We start from the raw sequence: 15,267 nt of genomic DNA, 5'->3' as shown, positions 1-15,267 counted from the left end.
GTTATCTGGTTTTAAATGTCAAGTACACTTAAGCATAGGAAGAAAGAAACTGAGATAACATTCAAAGAGGAATATATTGGAGACAGAGTCCAACATTCTAAGTGTGTCTTCCAGACAGGAGTTAGGAAAAGATTCATCAACAGAAACCTAAAACATTTTGCAGCTTCTGACTTATCTAACCTTCTGATTTATAGCCACATATCATGTTTATATTAGTGTTTGTCTATGTTCGTGCTATACTGATGAATAATGGAAAGGTAATTCAGCTACTTTAAACTGAAGTGTTTAAATCAGTTCAGCTATGACACTCTGTCTTTATGTCAGTCCTTTCAAGGTCTAGCCTCAGATTCTCTTACTGGCCTCAAGGATATTTTTGTTTGTGCCTTGCAACAGATATTTATACCTTGACAGTTCTATGATGTATAATTATGTATAAATGGTGCTATATGGTTTTCATTTACACAAATAATCTGGCCTGCTGTTTATACCAAGTACAGTGCTTCTCCATTTCCGAGAGAAAAAAAGATTGACACCTTTTATCTTTCTTGTCTATTCATGGTTAAGTTTGCTATTGTTTACAAAAAAACTACATTTTTAGAATCAGCGCCATTTGATGGTTCTACATGTTGATAGTGTGCTTTTACTATCATAATGTTTATTATTATAATATTTAACAGAAATTTGAATTAAATTCAGCATCTATTTTTTTTTTTTTTTTTTGCGGTATGCGGGCCTCTCACTGTTGTGGCCTCTCCCGTTGCGGAGCACAGGCTCCGGACGCGCAGGCTCAGCGGCCATGGCTCACAGGCCCAGCCGCTCCGCGGCATGTGGGATCCTCCCAGACCGGGGCACGAACCCGTGTCCCCTGCAACGGCAGGTGGACTCTCAACCACTGTGCCACCAGGGAAGCCCGAAGATAAGTTTTTTAAAACATATTTGATCATTAATATTTTACTAAAAATAAAAAGCAATTATACTTTTTAGCTCCCAAATCTATACCTGTGTTTTATATCACATGCGGGCAATCTCTAATAGGACTGTGTTTTCAGGGCAGCTGTGTTCTAGTTACTGTGCACTGCAGCTGCAATTCAAACTGACCATCAAGAGGCTGGACTGTGACCTTGTATTCCACTAATCCAAACTGAAGGATAGCTCGAAGTTCTCTTAACTGAATTATAGTTCACAGTATATTAATCACAGTATATAATATCATAATTGACTGTTCAGTATCTTAAAAGGTGATATAATTTAGGATATAATTACAACTGGTAACTGGAGAAAACAATACTTACTTATTGATATCCAGTTAATCTTCAGGTACTTTCTAATTTTTCTTAACCTTACTTTAGGCACAAAGTTGCAACTCTTCAATACTCATGATTCCAAAAGCCACTTAATTTCTAGAATTAGGACTTTGGGACAGCTTATTGGCTAGAACCTAATTATGTACTTTTCATTTAGTAAGAATAATCTTCAAAGTAAGTGGGATACTACACATTGTCTTCTATATTATTAAAAATGAGGTTTTCTCATTCAAACAATTGTACCTCCAGTATAATTTTATATTACATAAAATAGTTCTCCCCAAGAACAAGAATCTTACTTCTTAGGAGGACCTTAATTTAAACCCAGAAGATATGAAAATTCAGTTACACTTTCTTCTCGTGCAACTACGGTTGACCCTTGAACAACACGGGTCTGAACTGTGCTAGTCCGTTATACATGGATTGTTTTTTCAATAAATATATAGTTGGCCCTGCATATCCGTGGGTTTCATATCTGCAGATTCAATCAACCCAGGATCACAAATAATACATGATCCAGTGTTGATTGAATCCTGGGATATGGAGCTCATGGAGTTGGAGGGCCGACTGTGGAATATGAGCATACATGGATTTTGATATACGTACTTTGTCCTGGAAAATTATTTTCAAAATATAATTTACATCTCTAAAAATGATGATTCTCATTTTACTGATTCTATTACCCTACAAATATGAAACTCTTATAGTTGAAAATCTCTTGCAGATACTGAGGGACAGTGGTACTTGATATCTATATTCATACTCCAAATGAGTTTCTATCATTTTATTATTGTTATTTCTGTCATTGTTGTTGTTTTAATTCTACTTGTTTTAGTTCTACTTCTTTCTGTATCTACCCATAACGTACTGACTACCTTAAATAGTTTTGCCTAGGTAAAGCTTCAAAGATAAATCTGAAAAGTGATCCATGGGAAATTGTAATATGTAAACCCGTTATTTAGGATTAGTAAGGTAGAATTCTTAGCACACGTGTTTAATGTACGTGAAATTGCCATATATTAATTTATTCAACAGCGACTTGGAAATTTAAGGATCACCGAAGGAGAGTATCACCTTATTTGGTGTTACTGGACCAAAAGGAAGAGGCAGTTAGTGCAGCCTGAGGTAGCTGGAAGGATTGGAGAGGATTTCCTGGAAGAGAGGGTGCACTAATCCAGGCTTAAAGGATAAGTATAAATGAGCCACATTATGTCAAAACTCACATATATCCTGGAGAAAATTATGGCCAGTGAGTGTGATATGTCTAACCTATTCTGCTATTACACTACGTGTTTTGTTTGTCTTACTAAGGCAAGTGGCACAGTGGGCTGGAGATACACCCCTGGAATTCATGTATTTAAAAGTAAGCCCAGGTGCTTTTTGTGTATGTATGAGTGAGTTTGGCAAGATATTTAGAAATTCTTGATTTTGTGTAATACGGAAAATTTTACTTTTCTAGTTGAAATTGAATGTAGACCATCACAGTGTCTTTTGTTACCTCAAGAATGGAATCTGGGAAATTTGGTTGATAAGTGTTATATGTTGGTTTTACTAATCTTTCTCAAACTGATAAAGTTTTGTGGTTCTAAAGATTTACTCAAAGTCAAAATCTCCAATTCTTTTAGCTTTGAAAAGCATTGGAGTTTTACAGTTTTCTTGCCGCTATGTATTATGCCAGTAATTTTAGGTATTGCCTTTATGTCAAGTTACAGCACAAGAATTGATTTTCTGTTTGGAAACACTACTTCCTATATTATACTTTCATGGCTAATACTTATTACACTTAGTTTGCCAGATCTTGAATATTTTAAAAAGGTGAAGGGCATAGAAAAGTCTTTTAAAACTATGTACTTGACTGTAGGTTGTATAACTTTTAGCATATCTTCAGCGGTAGGTATTATATCAAAATTTTTATTGTAATAGACCCTAGCTGCAATATTTATAAAAAATTGCATTTTGAAAAGGTTACTTAGATACCTAGAGGCAAATTGAAGACATTCTATAGTTTTGTTTTCTTTTTTAAGAATGTTCTGATGTAATACAAATTATTGTAAGCAAATATACAGTTACATATTTTTTATAAATTTTCTTATAAATTATATCTAAAAACCCATTGTGTGCTCTCCTTAAATGGTCATAAGAGGAGACTTTTACATACAAATTCTTAAAATGATGACATTAAGTTCTAAATATATTATGCGATAATGAAATAGTATGGGTTTTATAGTGATAGTTTGGTTCTGAAAGATTAATCCAATTCCCTACATGATATGGATGTGAAGCAAGACCTTGGTACTTTTGTGACTTATTATCCTGATATTGAAGGGAAAAGGGCAGGCAATAAGTAGCATTAGGAAAAAATTATTTTCAAAATATCGGGCCTCCCTGGTGGCGCAGTGGTTGAGAGTCCGCCTGCCGATGCAGGGGATACGGGTTCGTGCCCCGGTCCGGGAGGATCCCATATGCCGCGGAGCAGCTGGGCCCGTGGGCCATGGCTGCTGGGCCTGCACGTCCGGAGCCTGTGCTCCGCAGCAGGAGAGGCCACAACGGTGGGAGGCCCGCGTACCGCAAAAAAAAAAAAAAAAAATATATATATATATAATTTACATCTCTAAAAATGATGATTCTCATTTTACTGATTCTATTACCCTACAAATATGAAACTCTTATAGTTGAAAAAAATTCATTTAAAAAAATGAAAGAAGTTTCATAGTAAGGCAAGTCATATTAGAGCTTGAATTTGTGACTTTAAAAAGATTATTTTTTCAAAGCAAATATAAAATAATATATTGTGTATTTCTTTCACTAAAAAATCTTAAATTAATTATGATATATAAATTATATAAATTATAATATATAAAGTACACCAAATAGGTAACTATAAAATATATATCTTAGATAACTTTAGAAGATGCCAAGGGTCTAAAATATATTTATAGAATTCTGTCACCAATCAAGACATTAACTATAAAATAATATAGTAAAACTCTTTCCCATTTTTAGATGATTTCCATGTTTATAAATGCATTTGAAAGTAAATTTAATAACAGTTTACTACAGTGGAATTGAACTATTTTAAAAAGCTCTTTGGTATCATAGTGAGATAATTATTTCTCGGAGATCAGATTTTGTTTCGCTTTAATTTGTTTTCCTTGTATAGTTCAAAATTTTCCAAATGAAATCACTTCCATGGAGTGGTGGATGAGAGGGTGGGAAAATTTTCCTGACCCCCAGAATAGAGAAGTGTAAAATAAGGAAAATGTTGAAGATAGGAGTCTGCAAACATATCAGAGAATTGATGTTGTTTACATGATGAATTGCCTGGAAGACTAGAGAGAAAGAACTTATGGGTTTTTTTGTTGTTTTTTTTTTTGCGGTACACGGGCCTCTCACCATTGCAGCCTCTCCCGTTGCGGAGCACAGGCTCCGGACGCTCAGGCTCAGCCGCCATGGCTTCACGTGCCCAGCCGCTCCGCGGCATGTGGGATCTTCCTGGACCGGGGCACGAACCCGTGTCCCCTGCATCGGCAGGCGGACTCTCAACCACTGCGCCACCAGGGAAGCCCGGAACTTACGTTTTTTAAAAAATATTTGGTTGATATCTGTTAGACACAGGAAGACCAGCCAGTTTATGAGGTTTTCTGAATTGAGAATCACTTCTATAATATCAGGGGACAATAAATTAAAATTTGATCTCCATCTATATAAAATATTTTTGATAATTCTGTGCCCTCAACTTTCTGACAGCTTGAGTACTCTGGCAAAGAAAAATGATTACACTATTACTTCAATCATAGCATAATTAAAACTTACAGTATCTACAATTAAATGAGTAATTGCAAAGTGAAAAATGTATACATGTGCACAAACAGATTTTGTTGTATATCTTTATATGTGTGAACATGGGAGTTTTTAAACAATAATTTGAGTCGCTCTTTGCTGAACTTTATTGTACTACGTTCATCTCTATATTTATCAATTCTAATTCTTTTTCTTACAGAAATGATCTTTAAACTGGATCTTAAATGACATGTGAAAACAAAAGTAGAGAATGGCAGGGAGAAACATGGGTGATATTAATGGCATGGAGAAAAGTTGCTAAACAAAGGCAATCAACTCAGTCATTTCTTTTTATGATTAAACAACTACTTTCAAAGTTTGTATGAGCAGATTTACATTCATAGAATATCTACATTCTTGAAAATTTTGGAGAAGGAAATTCTAACTGTTGTAGGGAATAGGAATCCTTACTATTTAATCTTATTCGCTAAGATCATAACCTAATATTTTACTACTGTAGCTTCAGTGAAAATAACATAGTTAAATACAAGTATATTTAAAATTTTAACCCTATTAAAAGATGATGCAGTATGAAGAAAAGAGCACTGGACTAGAAGTCAGGAGACTGGAATTCTACACCTTCTAGCTGTGTGACACTTAGAAAATTAATTTAGGTTTGAGCTCCTTATATATTAAATAGGAATGTTAAACTAGATCTATAATGCCTTTTGTAGCACTAAATTTGATTATTCTTTTGATATGAGATGCAAAGGAGATTTCCTTGAAGATGTGATGTATTTTAAGGCAAGATCTGGAAGGTGGGTAAGCAACACTTTTTCATGCAAACTTTACACTTTTCATGTAAAGTTCCTGAGGCAGGTTGGAGCTTGGCACATTTCAGGGCCTGAATGAAGAGCAGTGTGATTGGAACTTTAAAAACAAGGAGGTAGGGCTTCCCTGGTGGCACAGTGGTTGAGAGTCCTCCTGCCGATGCAGGGGACACGTGTTCGTGCCCCAGTCCGGGAAGATCCCACATGCCGCAGAACGGCTGGGCCCGTGAGCCATGGCCTCTGAGCCTGCGCGTCAGGAGCCTGTGCTCCGGAACGGGAGAGGCCGCAGCAGTGAGACGCCCGCGTACCGCAAAAACAAACAATCAAACAAGGAGGTAGTTGTTAGACGATGAGGTGTGGTGAGGCAGACAGTTGCTAGATTATGGAGAACCTTGTTGCTTATGTTAAGATATTTGGATTTTATCTTACCTTTCCCCATATCTTGCCTTTGTTATACCCATCACTTAAGCTACTAGTGAAATCCTCCTCATATGTAAATTCATATGTAAATGTAAAATATCAACACGTTCTTATAACCACTGTCCTCCTGTGGAAGGACAGATGCTGGTTTCATCCCTTCCAGAAATACAGCTAAATATCCAATTATAATACAATTTGAGATACAAGTATTTTCCTAAGATGACACTTTCAGTTAAACAATATATTTTGAAAGAAAACATAAGAAAAATACATAATTTATTCATCAACCAAGCCTTTTTGTAGTTAGTTCCCTAAACAATTTTTTATTAGGTTCTGGGATGCCAATTCATGAATATAGATTTATACCTTCATGCCTGTCTTAGAATTATTCAAAGCTAAGATTTAATTTACCATAAATAACCTGGGCCTTTTTGAAATGAGGTTTAAATAACAATAAGTTTCCCAAAGTATGGTTTTTAAAAACAATATTTTCTTCAAATCTACTTAATGAAACTTTGGAAGGCAGTTGTATACATACGCTTATTTATTATGCTGTACAAATGGAGATTACTTTTACTTTTCATTCCTTGGAAATCTAGTTCAGAAATCATAGGCACATTATAAAGTGTAAATCATTGCGATCCCTAATGACCGCAGATATTTGCTATCATGAAATGTGTCAGTACACTAAATAAGGAGTAGCTCCTATGAGAGGTAAGAGCATAAATCTTTTGCAACTGACATTTTCTTGTATTTTGTTAGTAATTTGGGCCATTTTGTTGTGAAGTTTTCAAATCGTTGAAGAATACATATGGGTAGGAAGAAAATATCTCAGTATCCAAATGATAGTTCTAGTTATAACCAAATGATTAAAAATAAGGAAAATACTTTTATTTTCTCTTCCTGGTAAGGAAAAATTCTTTAATCACTGTATAGTTTATGTCAAGATATATATTTTCCCATTAAACTTATCTGTCATACTAAAAATAGAATTGCAGCAGAACTTTTGAACTAGCTTGGTAGAAAATTTCTTTCACACAAAGGATCCCAGTGACAAAGTACAGAGCCAATTCACCATAGTAGTTTGAGTCAAACGTTTTAAATACCAGTTGAAACTCTCCAGTTTCTCAAGTCGAAACTTTCAAGAATATATTTACTGTAACATTTATGAATTTTGCTGTTAGTTTTACTCAAAAGGTTTATTATCTGAAACGTACAGACTAAGAAAGGCCCATAAGTTTCAATTTGACTTTATCTAAATGTTACTAAATTTTCAATTATAAAGACTTGGTTGGCATTTATAATCAACAAGGCAAGTGAAAATATTACTGAGCAATTCTAGCAAAGATTCATGGAGATGATACAGAGAGGGTGAAGTGTATATGGATGTGCTCAGTGGAGATTACATTGTCTTTGTTTTTTGTTTGCAGTGGTTATGGTGATTAATGAACCACTGTATTGGGCTTCAGTATCTTACCCTTTGTGTGTGTGTGTGAAGTGAACGGACTATCTGTTTTGATATAAAGCACATTTCTTCAGTTTTCTGGACAATAATAATTCAGAGTGTTGGCAGACAGAGAGCTATATATCCTGAAGTACATGAATTGCATCATCTCATGAGCCCTGCTAATGCAGGAACAGCAGAGCACCTGAACCTTGCTCTACCCTCGCGGCCTTATTATGGGTTGTCTGTGCCAGGGGAAGCTATGACTTCATATTAGAGACTTTTCTCCTTTTCTTATCAATTACAGGGATGGATTTTTTTAGGTGTATTTGCCCAGAGACACATGGGTATTTTTGGCCCAATCATAGTATATTGTTAAACACATTAGTATTCAAAGTATTTAATCATTGTAATTCCCCAGGCACCAATCAATCAGAAATACAATGACCATAAATATAGACTAGGATACCTGGGCCGGCCTGTGCAGCTGAGTAGCAGACCTGATTGACAGCCGATTTTACTAACTGACTCAACCTAATGAAGAATGTTTCTGATTATTGTGCTGTTGCAACCCACTCTTTTTCATGTAGAAATTAATGGATTTATTTTCCATATGGGAAAGAATATTAGCTGTTATTTTTTGGTATCAATTATTAAGCAGTTAATGTTCATGGTGAGCCTCTTGAGGTCAGTGACAGAATCCGATTAATCTCTGCAACATCAGCCGCTGTTGCTCTGCTGGACACAATGTGGATGTTTTCCATAACTGTGACATAATACCATCATTCTCTTTCTTGTTGGAATTAAGGATAGATCCAAACTTTTGAAGTGTAACACAAATGGCTAATTTTATCTTCTAAGTACATTTCTGCATATAGTCCATTCGTAACTATCTGAAACAGCAGTGATCCTTAGATGTGTAAAAGCTAAACTGTAATCCTTAGAATCTCAGTAATTTCCTGAAATTAGTTGCAGAACTTCACACTGGTGTGGTTTCTGAAAGCTTTTTCAGTCTTTATTGATGTTTAGATACATAATTGGACAAATAGGTTCAAAGAAACAGCAATCTAATTAAAAGGAATTATAAAATTGTTAGTTTATTTTATTGTAAGAGTGCTGGGAAATTTGGAACCGTGGGTGGCAGCCCTGCGTTACATAAAAACTCACCTTCCAGAAAAATGTCTGTGTACAAATGAGAGTTGTATGCATAGATTATTACAAAGAATTGTTTTGTTCATTCACTCATTATTGTATTCATTTGTTGAACTTCAATTATACGATTATTTACTGAGTCAGCCTAATATGTACCAGACACCAGGCAAGTTCACAACTTAAACCTGATAAATCTTCGAAAATTCTATTATAACTAAAATACTGTTACTTGTGCTGTGAATTTTAATTTTTATATTTTATTTTATTCTTATTGGTCTTAGACACTAAAATAAAATAAAAACCTTTAAGAATGGTTGTATAGCTCACTACAAGTTGTATATAATTAAAATGAATCAGTCATATCTAATAAAATATATTTTATTTATTTAAAAAATTTTTTATTTCATATTGGAGTATAGTTGATTAACAATGTTGTGATAGTTTCAGGTGTACAGCAAAGTGACTCAGTTATACATATACATGCATCTATTCTTTTTCAAATTCTTTTCCCATTTAGGTTGCAACATAATATTGAGCAGAGTTCCCTGTGCTGTACAGTAGGTTATTGTTGGTTGTCTATTTTAAATATAGCAGTGTGTACATGTCAGTCCCAAACTCCCTAACTATTCCTTCCCCCGTGGTAACCACAGGTTCTCTTAAGTCTGTGAATCTGTTTCTGTTTTGTAAATAAGTCCATTTGTATCATTTCTTTTAGATTTTGCATATAAGCGATATCATACAATATTTGTCTTTCTCTGTCTGACTTCACTCAGTATGACAATCTCTGGGTCCATCTATGTTGCTGCAAATGGCATTATTTCATTCTTTCTAATGGCTGCGTAATATTCCATTGTATATATGTACCACATCTTCTTTATCCATTCCTCTGTCGATGGACATTTCGGTTGCTTCCATGTCTTGGCTATGGTAAACTGTGCTGCAGTGAACATTGGGGTGCATGTTTTTTTACGGATATATGCCCAGGAGTGGGATTGCAGGATCATATGGTAGCTCTATTTTTAGTTTTTTAAAGGAACCTCTGTACTGTTCTTTATAGTGGCTGTATCAATTCACATTCCCACCAACAGTGCAAGAGGATTCCCTTCTCTCCACACCCTCTCCAGAATTTATTGTTTGTGGATTTTTTGATGACAGCCATTTGGCTGGTGTGGTGATACCTCATTGTAGTTTTGATTTGCATTTCTCTAATAAGTAGCGATGTTGAGCATCTTTTCATGTGCCTCTTGGCCATCTGTATGTCTTCTTTGGAGAAACGTCTATTTAGGTCTTCTGCCCATTTTTTGACTGGGTAGTTTGTTTTGATGATATTAAGCCACATGAAAATATATTTTAAAAATGAAAATATAAATGATGCTTTGTGTAATTATAGGTATGTTTTATTTTTTTCAATTTTTGTTTTTGTTCATTTGCTTGCTTGTTTTTCACATGAGATGCAGAATCTTGTGACTAAGAGCTCGAGTGCACTGCCTACGTTCAAATCTCAGCTCTGTTGCTTGTTTGCTGTATTGCCATCAGCATGTACCTTAACCTCTTTGAGATTCAAATCCCTCAACTGTGAAATGGGGATTTTAATACCTCAAAGAGTTGAATGAGTATTAAGTGGTTTAGCATATATGAAGTCCTTACAGGACTACCTGAGATACATTAATTATTATTGTATATATATGCATGTTAAATGGCTAGTAGGAAAAAAAATTCTCATCCTGCTTATGTACTTAGGTTGGTTCATCTCAGGTCAACTTCTTAATAGCTATTTTAATTTGAGAAAAATTACTTATCTGGGCCTATTTTCTCATATGTAAAATGAAGATACTCATTATAGCTACCTCTTGGTTTTGTTCAAGGTTTGGATAAATTAACACACATGAAGTGGTTAGCACAGTACTTGGCCCACAGTTAATCCTCAAAAAATGTTAGCTATGACTATGTTTTTATTATTTCATTGTAAATGTAAAGTGGGGATAGTAATCAATATGATCACTTCAAATAACATTGTGATCATGAATATACCCATGAAGACAAGTCAATAATTGTGTGATCCAAAAATGTGTTTCTTTGATAATTATCTGATACTTTTTAAATTGTTATACTATTTGTGAATAATCAGATTTGGATAAAATTAACCAAGGACATATTTTTTTATTTGCGTCTTTGCCTGACCTTGGTGACAGGCTCCAAGGCAACTCTTTTTTCTCAATTTAGGTTGCCAAGTGACCTTGTCATACACTTCAGTAAATAATAAACATAAAAGCTATTGAAATTGAGCATAAGTTTCATAAATATCCTGAGCTATGTTATAGTATTGCCATTATTGTATAGGCCCATTAGTTTTAATGAATGGAAACAAATTTAGAAAAACTCATTAAAAATGACTATTTTCATAGGCTGCTCTTTTCATACTATTTTTATATCTGCCTCATAGGCACATTTGGAAAATTGTTAATCTTAATATCTTTTCTTTATATATACCTTCAATATAAGCGTGTTATTTTCAAAATGCAGTATTTAAAAATAATTGTTTATATCAAGTAGAATAAAATATTATTTTCCACAATTACTATGCTAAAAATTTAATGATTATTTGATAAGCATGCTAATTACATATGAAGTTATGCACCTCACAGTTATTTCACTATTTTCACATAAAATCCTATGCATACTAGTCTTTCTTAATCCACAAAATGGTTGAATCCACAATTGATTGATTTAGTAATTTAAAATAATAATTACCAAAATTATTTTATCCCAAGTTTTAGTTTCTTAATCTTTTCTTTCCAGTTAATTTTTAAGCATATTTTCAGAAAATCTCTATATGAAATTTCTCTTTCAGTGATTACTTTTGACTTTCAACATTTTTAAAAGAGTTAAATAAGTGTAAACCCGTTGTTATCATGTATAAATTAAATTCCAGTTGGGGAAAAAAAATCACATTCTAAAATAGTGATTGTCATTGAATCTTATTACCGCTACATATAAAATTGACAAATAATTTCATAATTTTGACAGAAAGTTTCAGAATTTCCAAAGACTAATGTGAAGAAATAATGAGAGTCACAAGGACGTTTTTTCTAGCTCACTACTGACATTGATCAACAGCGTGGAAAATACTGCTCTGAATATGCTACCTAGTAATTTTTGTTCATTTTTTTCTTGTTAGGAACCTTTCCCTGAAATTAACAAAAGAGATTGATCAGGAAGCCAGGTGTCCCCATATCAGGGGAACGCCCAGCAGTCCATCTTCAGATTGGCCGCTGCCAGGTGTGGAAGAAAATGGAGGCATCGATTCTCTGCCATTCAGACTGATGCTACAGGACTGCACAGCCGTCAAGACATTATTATTAAAGATGAAAAGAGTTCTACAAGAGGTAATGGTTTGCTCTAAGATTAATGTTTTCAGTGCTGGTAGATAGTGAAATCTGTAGACCTGGTTAGTTCCTGCTTCTATCAATAGTTAACTGCATAACACTGGGCAGGGGTCAGGTATCCTCTTGGAACTTAGCCTTTCTCATATGTCAGATAACGGGTTTGTAGTTCTGTTTATAAGGTACTCTTCTCAAAAATTCTAAGATTCTGTGAAGGAGTTAAAAAAGAATAAATTGATACCAAGTCTGGGAAAAGTCAGTTAAAGAGAAATGGGCATCAGCTGTTATGTTTTTAAAAAGCTATTGAGAGACCTATTAACTGGACTTCATTTTAATGATATTGAGACTTTATATGATACCATAAAAGTAGTTTATTTAGTCATTTTTGTTCCAATAACAATAAATCTAGTAAAATTTCATCTGAATGTTTGATTGATTTTGCCCATTGACTCCAGGTGCCCTCTTTCAGTCTATGCTCAGTTAGATGATGAGCTAGTCAGGAAAATACGCAGTGGAGTCTTTCATCTTTATGTCCAAGAATCAGCCATTCTTTAGGATTCAAGTATGTTATGGTTTTATTTTTATAATTGCAACAGTTATTTTCTTTGGAGGATTTCTATAAAAAGTGAAAACAATATTATTTCAAAGATGTAAAATGAGGGGACCAAAATTTTAAATGACTTTCCTCTAGTGGGTGTGAATTCAGAACAACAGCCTGAGATTTCTGACTCTCAATTCAGTGACGTTTTATCATGTCTTAGTATCGTTTAATTGATTTCTCATTATTGATAAGGGATGTTAATAAATAGTGTGAGAACAGAAAAATACAGCTATTTAGTATGAGTAGTATTATGACTCACTTACCATGATGACCACTGATATTTCCTTTTCTAACACTAATAATAATAATATAACAACACTAGTGGCTACCACTAGAGGCCAGAATTGAATCAGGGAGAGAGAAGGGAATTTAAGAGAAGTGATTGTCATAGCCTATTAGGGGCATCCAGTCATGTATTCCTGTCAGCTATTAAAGTAATAACTGGAAGAGATCTCTGCATCCCAAACCAGTTTATATCTCTGGGGTGGTCTTTGTGTCTATGCAGTGGTGTGTAGGAGTGGTGTGCTTATTCTTGATCATTGTTAGAATTTCAGGAATTTTATGAGCTGACAGTTAAGCATAGGCATTAAAAAAATTAAATTATATACACTTATAATGAAACAAGTCATATTTTTAAAAGGGTAATCAGTACTCAGATCTCTACATTTCCTACTAACTTTACTATATTTTACTATTAATTACACTTGTGAGCTTATTTACATCTATTGGATCTATATGTAGAAATACTATATAATAGCTAATGTGCATATTTCCCAATTGTACATTCATTTATGTCACTTTGTTAGCTTGAAATCAGCCACATGGGAATATTATCCCATAGAAATTGGCAAACAATGCAAGGTAGGGCTTTTAAATTTTGGAGAGCTGTTGTTAAATATTTACCAGTACACTGCTATATGTATGACTATATGGTTTCTATATTGACAACAGAAGTGTTTCTTTCTGCACTAGTCCAGCCTTCCTGACCTTTTGCTTGACATGTAGTCTGAACCTCTCTGAACAATGCACACTTAATAATAGCTGTTATATTAAAAGATATTAATCTCAAAGTCTGTAACAGTCAAGTATTCAGTTTTCTACCTCTCTCTTTGGTCTGGATTTTAATTTTAAAAAATCAAAAAAGTAAAAGGAAGTAGAAAAAACTGACAGGAAGAGTCAAGGGGCTTTCTTATGATACTTAATTTTATAATTTAAAAATATGCAGTGATATTCACTATAAAGTCAATATTCAGAATATACTGAGATTGTTTTTATATTTCTATCTATTTTTCTTCATTAAAAAGTATTTGAAGAAACTGAAGAGAATTGACTTTTAAAGCTAATATAAAATGAGCAATAATTTCATCTGTTTGTTAAGCCCATTCAGAGATCAGGGGGTCTTACTCTTTATGGTCAGCAAGAAAAGCAATATAATTATATGATTAGCATTAACATCTGTTCTAGAAAAAAGATATTCATAATAGGTGCCTTTAAAGAAAACTGAAATATTCTCTAAGCCATGAGTTTTTAAATGGCAATTCAGATTTCATTGCTGAATTTAATTCCAGCTATTCATTTTAGATTAATAATACCTTTTTTAACATAGACAAATAGAGTTTATTTCTGTTAACTTATTTTTATGATGCTTAGTAGTCCGCCTGTGTATACAGATAATTTTTTTAATACATCTTTATTGGAGTATAATTGCTTCACAATACTGTGTTAGTTTCTGTTGCACGACAAAGCAGCGAATCAGCCACATGCATACACATGTCCCCATATCCCCTCCCTCTTGAGCCTCCCTCTCACCCTCCCTATCCCACCCCTCTAGGTCATCGCAAAGCACCAAGCTGATCTCCCTGTTCTATGCTGCTGCTTCCCACTACAGATAATATTTAACTGCAGAAGATCCCAATTATTTTATTTTTAAGATGAATAAAGTCATTAATGAGTTTAGTGTACCACACTGGAAACCACTCCTATTTGAGATTTTTCCTAATGCTACTCTGTTGACATCTTAGATTTTAATTCTGAGATACGTCAAGTGTGAATAAACTGAATGGAAGCTCACACTGCCAATTTTATCCCCTTTCTTTAGAGGTCATTTGCTATTACAACCCCAAATATCAATGCCTTTATTTATTTTATTTATTTCTTTTTTTTTTTTTGCGGTACGCGGGCCTCTCACTGTTGTGGCCTCTCCCGCTGCGGAGCACAGGCTCCGGACGCGCAGGCTCAGCGGCCATGGCTCACGGGCCCAGCCGCTCCGCGGCACGTGGGATGTTCCCGGACCGGGGCACGAACCCGTGTCCCCTGCATCGGCAGGTGGACTCCCAACCACTGCGCCACCAGG

At 34.5% G+C, this 15,267-nt stretch overlaps 1 protein-coding gene across 2 annotated transcripts in view; it reads left to right on the top strand.

The window, feature by feature from the left end:
* The window catches only part of CCSER1 (coiled-coil serine rich protein 1), a gene marked incomplete at both ends in the record, with an annotated part of 1,070,022 nt that overhangs the window by 289,731 nt on the left and 765,024 nt on the right, over positions 1–15,267 (top strand). For both annotated transcript variants that reach the window (XM_079713141.1, XM_079713142.1), the window contains one exon: positions 12,109–12,316. In XM_079713141.1, coding sequence (XP_079569267.1) covers positions 12,109–12,316 — 208 coding nt within the window. The remainder of the gene's footprint in view (positions 1–12,108; positions 12,317–15,267) is intronic.

This window comes from Hyperoodon ampullatus, assembly GCF_949752795.1.
Source record: "Hyperoodon ampullatus genome assembly, chromosome: 1".
NCBI lineage: Eukaryota > Metazoa > Chordata > Mammalia > Artiodactyla > Ziphiidae > Hyperoodon > Hyperoodon ampullatus.
Note: the sequence above shows the minus strand (reverse complement) of the source record. Positions and strands in the feature narration are given on the sequence as shown.